Source organism: Theobroma cacao, chromosome 3 (genome assembly GCF_000208745.1).
Source record: "Theobroma cacao cultivar B97-61/B2 chromosome 3, Criollo_cocoa_genome_V2, whole genome shotgun sequence".
Classification (NCBI taxonomy): domain Eukaryota; kingdom Viridiplantae; phylum Streptophyta; class Magnoliopsida; order Malvales; family Malvaceae; genus Theobroma; species Theobroma cacao.
In genome coordinates, this window is record NC_030852.1 from 17,594,663 (window position 1) to 17,614,543 (window position 19,881).

General features: G+C 36.6%; 3 protein-coding genes across 7 annotated transcripts; 2 read left to right on the plus strand and 1 right to left on the minus strand.

Annotated features, from left to right (window-relative positions):
- LOC108661154 lies at positions 884-1,944 on the plus strand. Its single transcript, XM_018117049.1, has 3 exons — positions 884-982; positions 1,171-1,697; positions 1,787-1,944. The coding sequence occupies exons 1-3, from the start codon at positions 884-886 to the stop codon at positions 1,803-1,805; spliced, it is 645 nt and encodes a 214-aa protein (XP_017972538.1). The 3' UTR covers positions 1,806-1,944.
- On the minus strand, positions 8,117-13,646 carry LOC18604627 (ABC transporter A family member 2). Its single transcript, XM_007037201.2, has 16 exons — positions 13,214-13,646; positions 12,786-13,017; positions 12,508-12,677; positions 12,223-12,408; positions 11,990-12,085; positions 11,711-11,911; positions 11,348-11,504; positions 11,027-11,256; positions 10,423-10,540; positions 10,245-10,321; positions 9,969-10,058; positions 9,611-9,754; positions 9,164-9,472; positions 9,002-9,082; positions 8,726-8,902; positions 8,117-8,631 (listed from the first exon to the last, which is right to left on the minus strand). Exons 1-16 carry the CDS (start codon positions 13,580-13,582, stop codon positions 8,371-8,373), a joined length of 2,898 nt encoding a protein of 965 aa, XP_007037263.2. The 5' UTR covers positions 13,583-13,646; the 3' UTR covers positions 8,117-8,370.
- Positions 15,403-19,608, plus strand: LOC18604628 (pentatricopeptide repeat-containing protein At1g08070, chloroplastic). Of its 5 annotated transcripts, none has more exons than XM_018116878.1 (3): positions 15,403-18,254; positions 18,849-19,000; positions 19,311-19,608. In XM_018116878.1, exon 1 carries the CDS (start codon positions 15,456-15,458, stop codon positions 17,310-17,312), a length of 1,857 nt encoding a protein of 618 aa, XP_017972367.1. In that variant the 5' UTR covers positions 15,403-15,455; the 3' UTR covers positions 17,313-18,254; positions 18,849-19,000; positions 19,311-19,608. The 5 variants fall into 5 exon arrangements, with proteins under 5 accessions (XP_017972367.1, XP_017972368.1, XP_017972370.1 ...); XM_018116879.1 differs by having other exon boundaries at positions 18,855-19,000; XM_018116881.1 differs by having other exon boundaries at positions 15,403-17,938.

The following is a 19,881-nucleotide window of genomic DNA, read 5'->3' on the forward strand; positions in this document are numbered from 1 at the left end:
TAAATGGCAATGCAATCAGAAACTGACAGACTTCTACAAGGCGGTTGAGAAGTTGGAGTCATCTTAGCATGTGAGTGAATAGCAAATAATTTGTGCTGTGAATTTGTATAATAATTATCATAAAATTTAATCAAAATACCTATTTTCCAGTTGTGGGCACTCGAAATCTTGGAGCCCACCTCGAATGAGGCCACACGAGAGTATTTGGTGGAAATCGATGTCCCGTCATCTGAAAGGCACCAATACAAGCCAATAGGACACATGGAGGATCGAGCAGACTTGTGTTTCGGTGTGATGGAAAAGAGTAGCTAGTCCCATTAAGTGGAGGCACACCATCATTTTTGGAGACAATAAGCTGTCGGGGCCTTGGGTTGATGAAGAAAGGGGCGACCATGGCAATGTCAATGAACAGCCGATAAGGATGATTATAATAGTTTATGTTCAATAATTCCATATGCGATTATCGAATAACACAATAATATATGTGTTTTGCAGTTGACTCATGCGACAATAGCTCCTCAACACTAAGAGGTATTGCTCAAACGCACAGTGCTAACGAGCCACTAGTAATAATGATTCTAACAGTTTGTGTCAAACATTTCCACATATGTTTATCAAATAACACAGTAATTTTTATTATTATAGTTGACGAAGGTGACGACAGCTCCTCAACCACCGACCGATCTTGTTCAGTTGCACAGTAATAACGAGCCATCGGTAAGGATATTAAAGTTCTAACGATTTATGTTCAACAATTTCATATATGATTATTGAATAACACAGTAATATATGTTATTACAGTTGACTCATTCAACGAGATTCAATGACGGTGTAGTCACCAAACATCAATTGCGACGGATCATGCACAAGCATAAAAAAAAACATGTTGGAGCTGAAGGCTTCAATTCAGTCATTGACTCTCGCAATGCAGATGTTTGAGGACTGTATTGTTGGTCGCATTCTAGACGACTTGAAATCACGAGTACGTTATTTTATCTTTGCTCATATATTGGTGGTTTACGTTTAATGGGTGTAGTCCTATTATCTATTCTCGGTTTATGGTTCATGGTATTTTATGAGTTAATGGATTTTCCCATTTGTCTCGTTCTGTAGGGCAGTGCTTCATCTAACCATGATGGTGAGCACCACAATGATGCTGATGATAGGTAGCATGATGAACTTGGTGTTCACATTCACCATGACGTTATTGGTGCTGATGGAGAGAATGTAACTCATGTCGATGATGTTCTCAATGATGATGTGGCAAAGGATGTGAACCTTCAATTAGTTGATGCTGAAGGAGACCATGTTCCTCAAGCCGATGCAGTTGTCGATGCATCTGCGAGAGGGGAGGGGGACCTTCACTCAGTTGAGACTGAAGGAGACCATGTTCCTCAAGATGATGCAGTAGTCGAGGTAGCTACAAGAGGGGATGGGAACCTTGCATCAATTCAGGCTGAGGGGAACTATGTTCCTCATAGCACTCTTGAAGGCAGCGCATCACGGTTGTCGTCACCTGAGTTATCTGATGTCCATCATCATGAAGCATTCATTTTAAACCCAACTGAACTGACACGGGGTCAAAATGGCCAGCAAATACATGGCAAGCTCGTACGTGACCCATTGGTGAGCCATTGGGATCTGAAGAACTCAATGGTGGAAGCATACAAAGCTTTCAAGAATAACGATTGTGCGAGGTAAGCTCATAAATAACATTGCAAATATTGTTTTTGAATGAAATATTAATCCACCAAGCCTTTTGAAATTCATTTTGTTACATGTGCAGCATAACGTTAAGATCTTAAGGGATCAAGAGGTTGACTTTTTCACAACATTAGAGGATCCAAAAGAGGAAATGACAAGTGAACAAATAGACACATGCTTCAACGTACTGTGTAAGTGAATGATAGGGTCGAAGTCCAAGTTGTACAACACCCGTGCATGCGTGGTTGATACAATATTCTTCATAAGTTTATTTGCACATTTTTCAACTATGAAAATACTAAAGTTTTGGATTGCATGCAGTGTAAGGTAATGTATAAATATTTCACAAGACACCATCTGTATGCTTTACATCACATATTCAACTGATTGACGCATGCCTCAGCATATTGTGTAAGCAAATGATAGGGTCGAAGTTCAAGTTATACAACATCCATGCATGTGTGGTTGATACGATATTCTTCATAAATTTATTTGCACATTTTTTAATTATGAAAATACTAAAGTTTTGGATTGCATGAAGTGTAAGCTAATGTATAAGTATTTCACAAGACACCATTCGTATGCTGTACATCGCATATCCAACTGAAGATGGACAGTCCACTATAGAAATTCCAGATGAGTTGTGGGGGTATGTAGAGGGTGATAGGACGACATACGGGAAAAAATGGGAAGATGTCGATTTCATCCTCGGGCCTTGCAATGTGGGTGGGCATTAGGTGGTTGCGAAGATCGACTTGGTCAAGTGAAAAATCAAGGTGGTGGACTCAACAAGAACTTCAACTGCTAGGGATAACGGTGTGCGTGTGACTCAGATGACATCCCTTATGACGATGATGCCCTCATCTGCCACCAATTCAGTTATTTCAACAAAATGTGCCGTAAGACACGAGATTCCACACTGATGCCATTGAAAATTCATTTGCTTAAAGCATTAGTGCATCGTCAGAATGATAGTGTCAGCTGCAGTATGCTCTCCATAAGGTATATTGATGATATTTTGCAATCAGAACCTATCAAAGTTAAGTAAAATATGATTGCTAATATGAGTTACCAATAGGCTCTTGAAATTTTTAGTAATAATTGTGAGAGCAACCCTAAACCTTGTACCATGAACATATCTAGAATTGCATGTAGATTTTTTTGTAGATACAATTAATTTTAATATTCGTACATTTAATACATTATTTTTTGAATTCAGACACAGTACTTATAATGATCAAAAGTTGATGTAAATTAAATTAATTGGTTGTTTTACCTTCAACTTGTGGGTTTTTTATTGATGACGAGTTACAACAAGCCATAAACAACATCTAACAAGCTACAGAACTCCAATCAGCATGATTCTTGACCATTGGAAAGCTAAGATGAAGGGCTATAACTTTCATGTTTATCACTATGTCCAGTGCTAATGCAAGTATGGTCAAAATTGCATTAGAAGTAGCTTGATTGTAGTAGCTGTCCCCTTCAGCACAAACCCTTCACCAAACAGAAGCTCCACCATTGCAGCACCAAGCTCCTAACGTTGTAGCGCTGTCCAGCACTACCAATACTGCCTTAGAAAGTAAGCGTGGCGTGTCACCCCATAAGACTACAACCATTCAACGTGTCACCACAAGATATCATCGACATCTAACAATTGGGGCATGGTGTGTCACCCATACTACTGCAACCACTCAATGTGTCACCATAAGATGTCATCGACATCTAACAATTGGGGTGTGGTGTGTCACCCTATAATATTGCAACCACTCAGCATGTCACCACAAGATGTCATTGACATCTAACAATTGGGGCATGTGGTTGATGTGGCAATGCCACGTCACCATCATGATGACGTGGCACTACCATGTCACACTTTTGCACATGGGTTGCTATCATGGCATTTATGGGTTCAAGTGACATGGATTGCTGACGTGGCATTTTATGGGTTCAAGTTGCCATGTGGCACGTCAAGAGGTTACCACGTGGCACTCTTAGTGGCTGACATGTGGTAATTTTTTTTTAAAAGATGCACTTGCTGAGGTTCGAACCCAAGACCTCAAACAAATAAATTGATGTTTTTACCTTCACACCTAAACTCTTACATTTAATAATACTTTACTTGAATTTCTTTTCTTCTTTCCTTCTTTCTTTTTCTTTCTTATTTTTGTCTTTTTTTCCATAAAACTACATCATTTTGGAACTTTCTTATACTCTCAAAAATTATAACCATAAAAACCCTTTAAAACCTTCTTCTCAAAACGACGTAATTTTATGGAGAGAATGAAAAAAAATAAGAAAGAGAAAAATAGTCCAAAATGACGTAAATTTATGGAAAGAATGTTATTTGTTATTGTTGTCCTAAATTTGAGTCTGGTGAGATCATTTTTTCGTACGGTATCTTTCCAAATGTATTTATCTAAAATTAATTATAAAACTTGTTAAAAATTATACTCATCGACATAAATTAAATAATATATAATATTTCATAACAAATTATCAGGTTCAGTAACAAACAATATGTCATTTTTCTATTTACTAATCAAAACTAAATACAAAATTTAAATAATCAAATAATATATCTACAAAATAAATAAAAAAATAAAGACTCATAATATATCTACACCACTCCTTCCAACGTGGTCTGCCCATGGATACAACGATGACATATTTTCTTAGTCCATTATTAACTAACAAACACAAAATATGAATGAATGTAAGAAACTGCAAGAAGAAATTATGAGAAAGGTAGATTTTTCTAAAACTCACAACATGAGTATGTCTTCTTGAGCAGATTTACAAGTTCGTCCATCTTCCTGTTTTTAACTTCAAACTCCACTCGATTTATAGGTTTAACTACAAAGTAATGTGCATCATTGAACCATTTGCTCAATTGCCTAGCAACCCAAGGGCTGAGGGGCATGGTCACCTTGACAACCTCCTCGTATCAGTCATGGAACCAACGTTGGAACATCCTTTGATGAACTCGATCAAAACAGTGATTGGCATTTATCTTGCATGCTTCAAAGATGAGTTAACACATTCTGCAATGTTGGATGTCATGAGTTGGTATTACCTTGCCGGTGAACGTGCAAGTGCCCATCTCTTAGAGCCTATTCTCATAAGGTTAGAGTGGGCTCCCACGTGAATATGCTTGAGCTGGTTCATATGCTTGTTGAAATCGAAAACCTTATAGCAATCTCAAGCAAGGGTGAAAATCATAGAAACGTTGTCGTGCTTGAACTTATTTTTAAAGTTTTTCTTCAAGTGGTAACCACATAAACCATGGTGTGCTTTTGGGTATGCATTTTGGATTGCTTTTTTAATGTCGAGATGCTGATCAGAAATGAACATAGTATTTTTAGGACAACCAACCGCATCATGCAGCTTGCTAAGAAACCACGTCCACGAGTCTTCGCCCTCAACATGACTTATGCCAAATGCGACTAGATATATGCACTCATTCGCATCTTTGCATACAGCGACAAACAGAACACCCTTGAACTTGTCTTTCAGATGTGTCATCTCATTGCAACGGTGGGATGCATTACATCCCTAAACCCCAGATACGAGCCCTGTATGATTAGAAACAATATTTGAATCTTTGTGCCTCATAAGTAGCCACTGTAGTGACTGTGCTGGGATTTCCTTATTTCAATATACAAAAGTACGAGGGTAGTGGTTGAAATGACTCCTTTGGGGGACTGAAAAGAAGCCTTTTCGCATACTCATTCGCTTGCCAGGCTTTACCATACAAGCATTCCAATTCCCATTGAATCCTCATCTCACCAATTATGTCATTAGGTCTCAATGTTATTCCATTAGCCTAAAGCTTGTGTGACATAAGTTCACCAATTATCTTCACACTCACGGTTCGAAATCATTCTTGTAAACCATCGACAGTACACGTGTGTACTTTGTAGAACGTCCGAACTTGCCAATATACTCCTTTAGGTAACTTCATTGCACGCACACTGAACTTGCATGCCTTGTTCTTGCAACCAACGTCAAAACGACCTTTACATGACTTTTTTACTCTTATCTCAAATTGCTCTTTTGGAGCCAACATGTTCAAAGCTCGTTTCAACTCGGCCTTCGAGGAAAACATTTTTCCTTTATATAAGCGAACATTGGCACATGTCGACTCCTTAGTGGTAATTGTTTGGAAGGATAACCTTTTTGCACCTGAAATTAGCCACGTATGATATATCCCTACATTTCTCCTTTCTTGATAACTGTTATCGAGCAATGTCTCAAACAAACGAATCCTATTCTCACCAGTGATGGGGTTGTTGTATATGAGGGTCATCACACTGAACATCTCCTACATCAATACCTCCAACAAGTTCCGTTTCACCTTTAACATTATTGCAAATTGGAATGTCACTATCATAAAGCCAGTCATTGTCTAAATTGTCATCATGCCATTCATCAGGCCTGTCATCTGAATGGTCATCAAATTTATCTTCACTGGTAGGGAACAAATCCTCATTTCTCTCATCAAATACAAAATTATCCTTGAGCGTCGCAATGTCACCTTCCAACGTCACAATGTTATCCTCAAGTGTCGTAGTCTCATTTGAAAATGGCATTACACCCTCTACAGTATCACTCGATTGTTGCATTTGTTGGACAGAAGCAAGTAATTGGTTCGATGCACATGCTAATCGAAATTGTGCAGCCAACTGTTCTGTGAATGTCGTGTGTCAACCGAGCTAAACAAACTCTTGTGCCTACATCAATTGCCATTGTTGTGGGTTACGGACCAAATGCTGTGGTATATGTGAAGCATTGTAAATCTCATTTTGATTGAGTTGATTACCATGTTGTACAGCTTCTTCATATGACATAACATTTGTATGGCGTTCCTTAATGGTGACATACACAGTCGGAACATTCCTCTATTCTTGCAAAATTAATTCAACATCCTCATCGTCCTTGATAATTGGGCATGATAGCTCTCCAGGTGTACTAATCAATGCATGTAACTCAATCTCGTGAATTTATGAGTTTACCCCAACAACATTTTCAACCAGTTTCATGAAGCCCGCAAACGACAAAACACTCCTAACCCCCCGTATTCGTGACTCACCACCCTTGTAAATGCCATCCACCCACTAACCACCATGTCTTATCGCAAGTCGCACAATTAGAACCCCACTAAAATTTTGAAAACAAAAAATTTGTCAATCATTTTACACATTATATGTTATGTTATGTTATAAAATTTGTTAGTCATGTTGTTGCACGCCATGTTCACAACATGTTACATGCCATATTCAATAAAAGTGTTACACACCATGTGCTAACACATGTTATTTCAATATATTTTTTACACGCCATGTGCATTAGAAATGCATGGCATGTAACAACCCTAGGTAATGTTTCTAATTCATGTTTTAATTTACACAAAAAATTTCAGAAATTAATGTGTTGTAGCAATAAACCCAATAACATACCTTGATGTCATCTTTACTTTAGGATCTATTTATCGACAACGATATGGCCAGATACCGAGAGATAGACTATAGTACGATGACGATGGTGCTCAACAGAGAGTTGACAGAGCTGATACAATTCAGAGAGCTAATGACGATGGTGTTCAACAGAAACTTGACAGAGCTGATACAGTTTAGAGAGCTGAGAGAGAAAGAGTTAAGCAAGCCGAAATAATTGAGCATTTATTTCTATTTTCTCTATGGCGGGAGGGAGATATTAGGAGATAATTTGCCAGGATGTTTTTAAGGACATTTTGGTTTACTCATGTTTGTTTTTGGGTAAAAACATATAACTTTATATAGGTGGTTATTTTAAAATCACCTTATGAGGGGAGTTATTTTTCACAATTTTCTCTTTATTTAATTATGTTGTCTTCAATTTTTTTGACGAAAGCAGCATTGCAAAACAAACAATTAATACCCAAGGAATATTTTATGCTAATTTTTTGTAACATTAATGTGCATTTATTCAAGCGCTTTGTCTGTTTATAAGCTTTAAATATGTTTTTATATTTTTTGTGAACATTACTCACTACTTTGATAGTTTAGACACTTTCGTATTCATATTTCAACTTTTTATTTAACTTCTATAACTATTAATATAAAAAATTCTTTACATCACTTCAATTAATACTCATAAAATATCATTTTTTTTCTATAACAACGTCCAGGTAACACACTAGTTTAAATATAATAATTGTTCCTTTATAAAAGTAAAATCCTAAATTTTCATTTATACAAGTATGATATTACATTTTAATTCTTCAAATCATTAGTTACATTTTTACATTAATGGACTTATACTTTTTGCTTTTAAAACAAAAAGAAAAAAAAAAGAAAAAGTAGCAAAAGTAACAACTGCATAGAAACTAAGCAAATTTAAATGTGAATAAGTAAGAGAATATAACCCAAAATGAAGGAGAACGTTGCAACAATGCATTAGGAAAACATTATGGGTTGAAGGAAGTCACAAGCCTCCATAAGAATTTGATGGCAAAGGACAGAGACTATCAAAGAAAGGGGCCTCAACTATGGAGAAAATATTACGACTGAACACAGAAATAGAATTATAAAATGAACTAAAACTCAAAACTTGACAGAAAACTGTAGGTGGTTTTAAGCAAACATGTACAAGGATCATAAAGATAATGGTACTTATGATGTACAACTAAGAACTAGGCGTAAAAGTTTCATCAGGGCTGATCACAATTCCATGAATAGGTCCTCTACGGCCTAAGGAGTTTCTATTAGTAGCTGCTAGAGAAGCTAATGGTTGAGAATTAGGAGGTAGCGGAATTTCAGCAGAGTGCCCTGAAATGCAGAGTGCCCCAGAATCATCTTGCTCCCAGTACACTTCAACCATGATACCTCTAGGATTTTCAGCAGATTCTGTTCCTGGGATCCCCACAAACCTTGCACCTACTGGTATCTGCATTTTAAGATTTGTTTAAGATTATTAAAATTCTCCTTCTGTGCTCTAAATTTTATATAAACAAATAATTCTATCATCAAATTGCACTTACCTGAACTGATGCTCCAGATGTTATCGTCAAAGTGACTAGTCGTCCCTCAGCTGCGGCACTTTCTAACTCTGCCTGCCTTGCGATATTCAAGAAAACTTCTTCAAGGGTTGTAAGTCCAAGTTGTATATCTGCTATACCAAATTCTTGTTCTCTCTCTTGCAGCTCCATGAAAAATTTCTGTTCAAGATTATAAGTGCAAAGAAAGAGGACACTTAATAAGGCAAAGCAAAAATCAAATGTAACAGATTCTTCCATAAGAGATTAGAAAGTGCTCACTGTCAGGAGTTTTTCTCTGTCATGGGGAATGACGAAAGTTAGAAAAGCTCTGTTCTCCTCTTTTGGCACCACATCCAGATGCTGAAAAAATGAAGTCCAAATGAGAAACCAACTCTTTGCAACTTGATGAAATATTTAAATCAGTTGAATTATACATCATACATCTTTAAAGAACTGCTTCACAGATTCCTGGTGGTAAGTTGGGGCAACTGCATCTCCATTGGGAGGGCTAAGTCCATTGTTGCTTCCAGTGAAGCTAACATTAGCAATGAAACCAGTACCAAATCGTGACTTCAACCTGATTGAGGTTCCAATGCAGCGGAGCCTACCCTTTGCCATGATTCCTATGCGGTCACTTAATACATCGGCTTCTTCCATAGAGTGTGTTGTCAAGATAATGGCACGACCTTTCTTTGCACTCTCTATTATGTCCCATACGTGCCTTCTTGTTATTGGATCCATACCAGTAGTCTGCAGTCATTGGAAAGGAAATAAATACACAATACCAGGGGAAAGAGAAGCACTTCGTTTATAAAAAAAAAAAAAAAGAAGCACTTGCAAAGTAAATTGAGAACAATATTTTGAGATTAAAAGGTCCGATTAACATACTGGTTCATCCAGAATGACTAACTTAGGATCCCCTAGAAGGGCTGCTGCAACACTGAGACGCCTCCTCATTCCTCCACTGTAACTCCCAGCTCTCACTTTGGCGGCCTCTGTGAGTCTGACTTCAGCCAATGATTTCTGAACTACCTGGCATTGGAGCAAAAGAATTAATCTTTTGGGTAGGATAGTCCAAAGAGTCTTTCTGATGCAAAAGATTTTATCTGGCATAAAACTGAATATTTATATAGTTAAATATGATAGAATGTGAATATCGATCAATAACAAGGCCAGTACAGAAAGAAACAAATGCAAAAAGAAAGTCAGGTAAAGATCTGTTCCACTGAATTTATGTGGTACATACCGACTTGATTGTAGCTGGAGGTAGGCCTCTGATACTAGCAAACAGCTCGAGGTGCTCTTTACCAGACAGAGCATTCCAAAGGATATCAAACTATAAAAACAACACAAAATTAAAGCAAAAATAAGATCCTCACTGAACGAACATAGCTGTTATTGAAAACTATGTTTACTTATATAATGCTGAAAATGGCATGCTGTGACACACAAGCTGGCTACAACCGAGCACATGTCACAGAGAGAGAGAGAGAGAGAGAGAGAGAGAGAGAGGAAGAGGCACCTGAGGACAAACTCCAATGATTCGCCGAATATTTGACATGCCAACAGAGCTTCGAATGGAATAACCATAGATCAGAGCTGTTTACAATGCATTTTATGACATTGTTTACATCCCTTGACAATACACTCCAAGAAATTGTATGATCGAGAGGAAAGAGTGGAGGAACAAGGCATCTTACCATCTCCGCTAGTCACTGGTGTTATGCCGGTCAAACAATTGATTGCTGTGGTTTTTCCAGCACCATTGGGTCCAAGAAGACAAAATAACTGATTCTTTGCAAAGTTCACCCATAAGCCCTGAAGACAAGTTTACAAGTAAGCAGCGGATTTTATGTAAATATCCACTTATAGGCATAAATCTATATGCATATCCACATTCGTTTTCCATCTCTTGCCTTACTGCTGATACTCAGTAACTGTAGCTATACTGGGAAAAGGAGAACCTGCTGAAAATATTAAAGAGAAAAAAAAAGTTTGGGAAGAACATCCCTTAGGAGCCACAGTGATGTGCTGCATGACTTCTGACTCAAGCAATTCTCAACAAGGGCCCTAGCAGCCTAAATCCGAACAAATTAAATAACTCTTACCATCCTACAACAGAGATGACCCAACATCATGCTACTGGGCCAAGAAAGCCCCTTTGAAAAGTATGTTAGGAAAAATAGTGCATTGAAAGAGCAAGATCTTTTAGGTTCTGGCACTAATATTTGAACAACATGGGCCGAAGAAAGAAAACCTTCTTAGTCTGTGCAGAATACTAAGGCTGAAAAGGGGATTGCTTACCTTAACAGCATGGTATGGTGAAGTCTTCTTGCATTTACAGCACCAACCGATCTTCCTAGATCCAGGATATGTCTTTGCAAGACCGCGTATCTGCACTGCAACATTTAGATCAACTGCACCTTCCCCTGTTTGTGTTTTAACAAGGTTTTCCTCTTCAAGGACATCTTCATCATCAGGAGTAATATGCTCCACTGGTGGAGCTGAACCTATACAACTACAAATGCCACCCTCTATGAAGAGAAAGCAATAAAACTTTAAGTTAGGTACATTAGTTCAATAGGAAAAATTATCGACTATAGGTCAAATTTAGAATCCAAATACCTCTTTCCTTTCCACCTTTCCCTGTCCAATATCCAGGCCTCAAAAAGTAAAATATTGATTTTCTCACACCAGATGCGTTTGGAATTATATTATCAAAGTAGATAGCCAAAACAACCCACACTAAAAATGTAGCCACCAACCATATGTAGATGTCATTCTGTCAAGAACATGAAAAGTAGATGGAATAAATGACAATGATTCAACTATCCAAAAACTTTTGTGAAAAATTTCAGCCTGAAGAAGGATGGAAACTGAAAAGGGGAACAAAGAAGACAAAAAGGAAAGAGGAAGTGACTGGTCTATGGAAGATGTAATGTGAAACATTGTCAGCAGTAAACTTTCAATTTTGCACTGTGGACATACAATTGTTATCACACACTGCTCATCATTTGGTGCACATTTTGTTCGTCTACTCCAGCTAACTCCAATGTCTTCAGGAGTGGAAGTAGCATCAGATAGAAGCTTTAGAGCTTGAGCAAGAAGATTAGGCGGGAACAACGACCAGACATTTTGAAGACCTTGACTGAAGCTTTTATCGTATGGGAATCCATTTGAAGTAATAATCTGCAATAAGAAATGAAGATCAATATATATAATTGAACTTATAATTCCAATTCTAGAAGTTTAGAGTAGGAACGTTGCCTGAGTAAAAAAGCCAACAATAAAAATGGAGAAACCGATTGTCGTGGCGGAAGATGACTTGCTAATGAAGGGTGACAGCAAGAACGCAAAACCAACCTGCCATCAAGCATCAGAAATGACAAATTAAGAGTTAATATGTTAAAACTTCATTTACTCAACTACGACTAGAAAACAAGCATAGATAAGTGTAAACAAGAACAACGTTCAGTAAAGATCAAGGTACATGTTTTTACCATGTTGAGTTGGAAAAGGAAGAAAACAAGGAAGATAACGGCAAAATTGTTGTTCAAGAAAAAATCAAACTGAAATATCATTCCGAAGAGAATTATGAAGAGTGATGAAAGAAGGGTCATGATTCCCTCCCATGTGAGCCATGATAACCAATAGGCAGAATCAAGAAGACACATCATAGTCATAGCCTGTTGGGAAGAAACAGAAAGTAAAAAAAGAGAATCATTCATTTATCTGGTAAGAAAACCGCAATGCTAATCTCAATTTAAAAAGTAGTAATTCAAGACCTGTCGAAGCTTGAGCTCTTTCTCTGAGACCAAAGAACCAATCTGAAAAACGAAACTAAACATTGCAATCGCAAGGAAAAAAGTTGGTCCAACAAGAGCCAAAGCAGCAAGTGTTTCCATTGCTGGGTGGGGAAATTCCTTGAGTTCAACAATCCACCTAAAGTTTGGATCTGTACAAGCATTCAGAAAAAATGAAAATACCAAGAACATTATTATATTAAAAAGAAAAACAAATCACCTTACGCAAATTAAAATCTTTTAAAAAGAGCACTTAGTACCTCCAATTAATGACCTCGCGATTTCACGCTCTGCAGCAACCTGAAGTGGAACTTGAAATTTTAGTGTGGGATCTTCAAATTGCCCACGTTTTGCAAGTGGAGTAGAATTAGTCTGTAAGCCATAGCTTATAACACTTGCATTGACTTGTGTAAAATGCAAAGCTCCAGGGACATGCATTCGATTATTGAAAAGCCAATCATCAACTTCACCCCTTGTCCTAAACCATTTAACCTGCAAAAAAGAGTCCACAATCCTAATTAAATTCCCTACTTGATAAATCACCAATTAAGATAAGAAGTAAACGTAAATTTATTTGTTTAGTTACCATACACTTCATTTTTGGACTGCCAAAAGCATTTCCTTTCCGTTCAAATTGTAATCTTTACATAATTCTTATTCATTGAAAGCATATAGAATCATGCTATACCTTACTTTCGGGAATGGGTCTGCCGGGGTTATTCTCTCTAATGGCTCTAACAATCCTGTCAAAAGTCTGGCTCTCATTCCCGCTCCAGACAAAGTCGAAGCAAGGTAGCTTGACAAAGAACTTGTCCTCGCAGGGAGGGATCGCCGGAGCCACCAAGGGCTTGGGGTCTCGAAGCACCTCGTACGCCGTGGAGTTGGAGTTTCGAGCATCGGTGGATTTCTGGATACAGAAGATGAGGAAAATGAAGAAGAGCGAAGAGAAGAGCTGGAGAAACGTCGCTCTCTTGTTCCTCCATGAGAGTAACAGATTCTTCTTTAACAAAGCTTTGAATTGCTGGTAAAGCAGAGCAAATCCTCTCTGCAAATTCATGGCCTTTTTCCTCTGAAAACAAATTTAATTTTAATATTTTTTGGTTTTTGATTTGATTTTTATGTGATCTTGTTAGACTTGTTGGATTTATAAAACGGCTGAGAAAAGCGCGGTTTTTGGGAAGTTATGTAGTAGAGTAAAGGGAGGATAAATGGCCTTAGAGTTTAAGATATTATCGGTTTTGCCACCGGTCGGAATTTCTAGGAATTTTTCTCTTTTTTTAAAATTTTTTTTATTTCAAGGAATCTTCTTCGAAGCTTGCATAGGAGAAATCTCTGTGCTTGGTAAATTAGATATCCTTCTGCCCACTTAATTAATGGGCTAAGTTGCTTGATAACTGGAATTTAAACGATAGTCTAAATTAAGCAAATAAATTAATTAATCTCCAATAAAATATTATACAGTTGTTGCAAAAAATTGAATACGCATTTTCTCACAAAGCATATTCCAATAATTAACGTTATTAACATACTAAAATTGCACGAATATTGCTTCCGCCTTATAGAAAATGGGATTATTCTGCGCTTCGGACAGTGGGAACAGAACCATCTCTTTTCAAACGACATCGCTTTCAACGCGAAAAGGGTAGTCTGGTCAAAGATAATTTGATTCAAAGAGGGCAGTTTGGTCATATCGAAGAAACGGAGAATAGTAGACTTGTGGTAGGGGAAAATTGCTTTAACAAAAAAATGGGGACCATGGTCGAATTATCATTATTTTTTATATTTTTTAAAAGAGTTATAATTACTTGTGCTATTAGCCAACCGTTTGCCCAAAATTTAATTTTATTTGTCCTAAGCGTTTTGTCCAAACAAAAACAAAACAACGCAACGGTTGGCAAATTGGACTGTTGAAATTGGAGGAGAAGCACGCCGGCGAATGCCTGCATCAAATCAATGACTTCATCAAACAAAGCCACACCGTACACAGACAAATAAAAGGGTTCACACTTCAAAGGTTTGTTTCAATGCCGGCGAAAGGCATTGAAATTTAAGTGCGTCGTATTTGATGGACTAAATATCCTAAAACTTTTATTTTCTTAAGTTGATTAATAAAATTCAAAATTAAAACTTACGAATGTTTGAAAATGATTTTTCAGATAGGATTGTTCATATTGTTATTAGTTAAGAATTTGAGCATTTAATTAACTTTAACTACCCACTTTGATTATTATTATTATTATTATTAAATTTGGACCTAACTTACATGAAGTTGCTTAGGTTCTTTACTTACGGTTTGGTCAAAAACTTTTGACATAGCTTTAGTCATCACGCGTTACCCCATCAAAAAGTTAACTACACTCTTCTGTAAAAAAAAATTTTAATTTAGAAAAAAATTTAATTTTTTTATTATAATTAATAATAGATTAATTATTATTATTTAAAATATTTATTAATATTTTATATTTTGTGATATTAATGTATCATATTGATATATTATAATAAATGATATAATATATTGATATAATATAATAATATTATTAAAATAATATTTTCACCATTCACATTTGAATATAAAATTATAAGTGATATTTTAATTAATGATCATTAATAATTATTAATTATAAAAATTTATTTAACTTAAAATAAAAAAATTATTAATTTAAATTGTCTTAAATAATTCAAAATCTTTTTAAAATATTATAACCTTATTGCAGCGCTTAAAGATAAATATACGTATTTTGTTATATCAAATATAAACACACGTATTTTGACTATTTCTGTGAGAATCTACTCCATCGTTTCACAACTGGAATTCCCGCCATTTTGTTTTATGGTCTTCGACTCTTTTGGGCAACGGCTAGTCATCAACCAACTCCCTATAAACTCCTACTAAAACCCACCTCACTTCTCCTCTTAAAAAAAAAGCCCGAATGAATCCAAATTTGCTTGCTTTACTTCACTCTTCCGACCAACTTAACCAATTCAAGCAAATCCACTCTCAAATCATCGTAAATTGCGCCGCTCTAACTCGCATTCTCGTCAAAAAACTCATTGATTCGTCTTTTCTTGGCTACGCTCGTGAAGTGTTCAATAGAATTCCTCTGCCAGATCAAGCTCTTTATATCTCTTTCATTTCAAGTTACACCAAACTTTCTTTTAATAAAGAAGCTATAAAACTATTTGCTTCGATGCATAGCAGTCGTACCCAGATGAGTAGTCGTGCTGTTTTGGCTGTTATTAAGTCGTGTTCGGGGTTTTCAGGTGTTTCTGTGGGGAAACAGGTTCATGGTTTAGTGGTAAATTATGGGTTTGATTTAGATGTTTATGTTCAGAGTGCTTTGATGGATTTTTATGCAAAGAAAGGTGATTTCTTTTCGGCAAGGAAAATTTTTGATGGGATTTTGGTTAAGGATCCTGTTTTTTATAATTGTTTGATCTCTGGGTATTCTAAGGTTGGTGATGTAATGGCAGCGGAGTGTTTGTTTGATGAGATGAAAGAGAAAACTGTTGCATCTTGGAATTCCATGATTTCGTGTTATGTGAACAATGGTTATCATGACAAAGCTTTGGAAATTTTTGAAAGAATGCAAGCTAACAACATCCCTCCCAGTCAAATTACTTGGGTGACTTTACTTTCTCTGACTGCTAAGCTCAGAGATTTGAAACTGGGGTTGAAAGTTAAGAAGCTTATTGCTGATAGCAACATTTGTGTAAATACTATAGTTTTAACTGCAATAGTGAACATGTTTGTGAAATGTGGGGCTATTGATGAAGCCCGTGAAGAATTTGATCGGATGCGTACAAGAGATACTCTTGCTTGGAGTGCCATGATTTCTGGTTATGCACAAAATAGGAGAGCAACAGAGGCTCTAGAGCTTTTCGAGTGCATGAAAAAGGAGCAGATTAGACCGAATGATGTTGCACTAGTTAGTGTTCTATCAGCTTGTTCTCAGCTGGGTTCTGTAGAAGCTGGTGAGTGCCTTGCAGCCTACATAGAAACTCAAGATCTGGCCTCAAATGTCTATGTGGCCTCAGCATTATTGGATATGTATTCCAAGTTTGGAAACATAGCTAAAGCTCGTCAAGTATTTGATAAGATGCCTGAGAGAGACATTGTTAGTTGGAATTCAATGATTGTTGGTCTAGCAGTTAATGGTTTTGCGGAGGATGCAATATTGCTTTATGAGAAAATGAAAGAAAGTGAAGTAAAACCAGACAGTATAACATTTGTTGGGTTATTAACAGCCTGCAGTCGAACAGGCCTTGTTGAATTGGGTCTTGAGTTTTTTAGAAGCATGGAATTACATTATAGCATTGAACCAAAGATAGAGCATTATGCTTGCATTGTAGACCTCTTCTGTAGAACTGGAAGATTAAATGAAGCTTATGAGTTGGTATGTAGAATGGAAATGGAGCCCAATGTGGTGATATGGGGTACGTTGTTAAGTGCTTCCAGAACCCACTTGAATGTTGAGCTTGCTGAGCTCTGTGTTGAGAAGTTGCTAAAGCTCGAGCCTGAGAATTCTGGGCACTATGTTCTCCTTTCTAATATATATGCCAGTTTGGGCAGATGGCAAGCAGCATTGGAAGTGCGGAACTTGATGAAGAATAAGAGAGTGCAGAAAGTGGCTGCTTATAGTTGGATAGAACTGGATAACACAGTACATAAATTTTTAGTTGGTGACACATTTCATCCTAGATCTAGTGAGGTCTGCTGCATTGTTGATGGATTGGCAGTGCAGTCAATATATGCACATTCTGATGTAGATTTTATCTTAGACATCTAGTGATTCTCTTCCTAATCAGATGATGCCTGCTAGTGAAACAGTTGTAGTTGTTGCGGGTTGCACTTCATCAAATTTTAGGACAATCTCTGATTTGGTTGTCCCTCCTAAAAAACAAAAAGAATGAAAGGGAATTGAAAGAGGTTCTTGATTGGTTGACCATCTTTATGCACAAATTGAAATAAAAGATAATGCCAGCACAGACAAAAGTGTGTGAGGGGCTTCTTGACCTGGCAACAAGAAGAGGTGTCTGCTTTTGGTAAGTCCTGATTAGGACACCTGAGATGCAATAGACATCTTTTAATATTTATATTGATATCCAACTTTCTAGAAGCAGTGTCATTAACTTGAGGATTAGGAGTTCTTTACCATGTTAAGCAGAACTAATTCTTGGGATGATTCAGTTGATGACTATAAGTGATACTGCTTTGGTTGAAAATTTCCCCATCCTAGAGGAGTTGGATAAATGCAGCTTGTAATAATACAAGTGATTATTATTTTGTGTTGTTGAAGGAGTTCAAGTTTTCTCTCAGATTATTTTTGTACAAGCATCAGTGCAAGTGGTGGTAGGAGTATTTGAACTAGTGGCAAGTCCTATGAAAGGCAGAAGCTTCACTACCAAGCTGGAGGTGCCCCTTCTTTTTCACTCTGATAGATTTCTCAAGAATTTTACAGAATGCTTGCTAATGCTGCAATAGTTGAAGGCCCCTTTTTGCTGTTGACAAATCCCCTGGCCCCATTCCCCCTTCTCTTTAATACAATCACTTTATTTAACCATAATATAATAGTGGCTAAACTATTTTGGGTTTGGATCACCTATTATTATAGTAATTATTAGTACCATCAATATTATCTTATTGTTCTTCTTTTGGGTATAATGTGCTCACAACATCCACAGGGATCAGGGACCATGAAGAGGCAAGAAGAAAGAATGTCGGCAGAAAAGTACTTGGCTTCTTCTATTGAGAGATTTCTGGGTGTTCTCCTTTTTTGAAATTCTGTTTCCTTAAGACTTGATAGTTATCCTTTTTTAAAACTTTGGTACTAATCATGTTTGTATTTTGGGATAATACTTTTCTTTTTCACATGATGTTGGAGATTTTGACTTACTGGCTTTTCCACCAGTAAAAGTAATTTCCTTTGTCATTAAACAGTTGAGATTATTTTAAATGAAAGTTTCTGCTTGAAATTCGTTTATTACAATTTCCTATTAAGACAGTGTGCTGATGTATTTCTGAAGTCAATCTCCTTGAGTATTAATATAATTCATCAGAAAAAATGCATCCTAAAATCCGGTCTTTCACCATAGAATGAACTTACTGAGGCCTAAAGCAGTGAATTAATGTGCTATACAATGAATATCCTTTGGAATCATCCCTGTATCAGTTTTGCTCTATGTGCTGCTATCTCTGCTTCTGTAAATGCTTAAGTTTTCTATGTTTTTCTTTCATGTTTAGGTGCATGTTTTGAGACCTGGGATTGAAGTGACTTTGATACTATCTTTGATTTTCCTATTATGAACTCACATCCTTGTTTCAGCTGCAGATCCGTAATACATACGAATTTTTCGCGTGCTATATGTGAGAACGAAGTGTAATTGTAGCATTTGGATTGCAAAAATGCTTAGACTCCAACTCTGGTTTTGGACCATGTTTTTGTATGGTGTAGATGATGTTTCACATACATTTCAGGTATGCATAAAAGAACATGTAAAAGTAGTTGTCATTGGAACCTTTGTCATTATCTGTGCCACAAGTAAAGAATACACTTGCTTTTGAAAATGTCAAATTCAAATGAACACCTCATTACATTGTTCAAAATGCTTAGAAGTTTAAAACTGAGAGATGATGTCATGGAAAGGAAAATTTTTTATTATATATATGTTGTCGTTGCCTGCTTGTAGTTTGTAGTTTGAACTTTGACCTCTAAACCATTATCTCATTATTATACTGATAACAATGCTGTAGATACTTGCTTAGAGATGTTTGGCCTGTTTTTCAGGTTCTTTGTAAAAGTCACTTGGATTTTCCCCCGTCATTGTCTTATCCCTGAGTGCTTAGGCTTTGCATGATGAATGCCTTCCAAGAAGCTGCATTACCCCTTCAAATTTCGCACAGTTCATCGGAATTGACTTGTTTAAACGTTGCTATTGGAGGGTTTCCAACGTGTTTCTAAGTTTGAATGTGGAATTAATTTAATTTTAATTTTAATACTTGTTCAAGTTTTGACCATATGGTACTACATCAAGTTAATTATGTGGGGGTGATGGAAAACATTCATAAACTTGAAATTCATTTAACGTTGACCACTTTATGATATCGTACTAATTAAAATAATCAATGGATTAATTGTATTCTTTTTTTTTTTGGTATTATTATTTTAATCTTTACTTAATGAACAAGATATCGTGTTGGACCAATGGCTTACATTTCCAAGAAATTTAATTCAGGACCACCCCCTAATTTGATTGGACCAAGGGCATGTTGGACTTTGAACGAGCAACCTCAAGAAACAGCCAAAACACGTTAAGGGTGCAATAGTCATTTAACCACGGGTAATTTCGGCAGAAAGT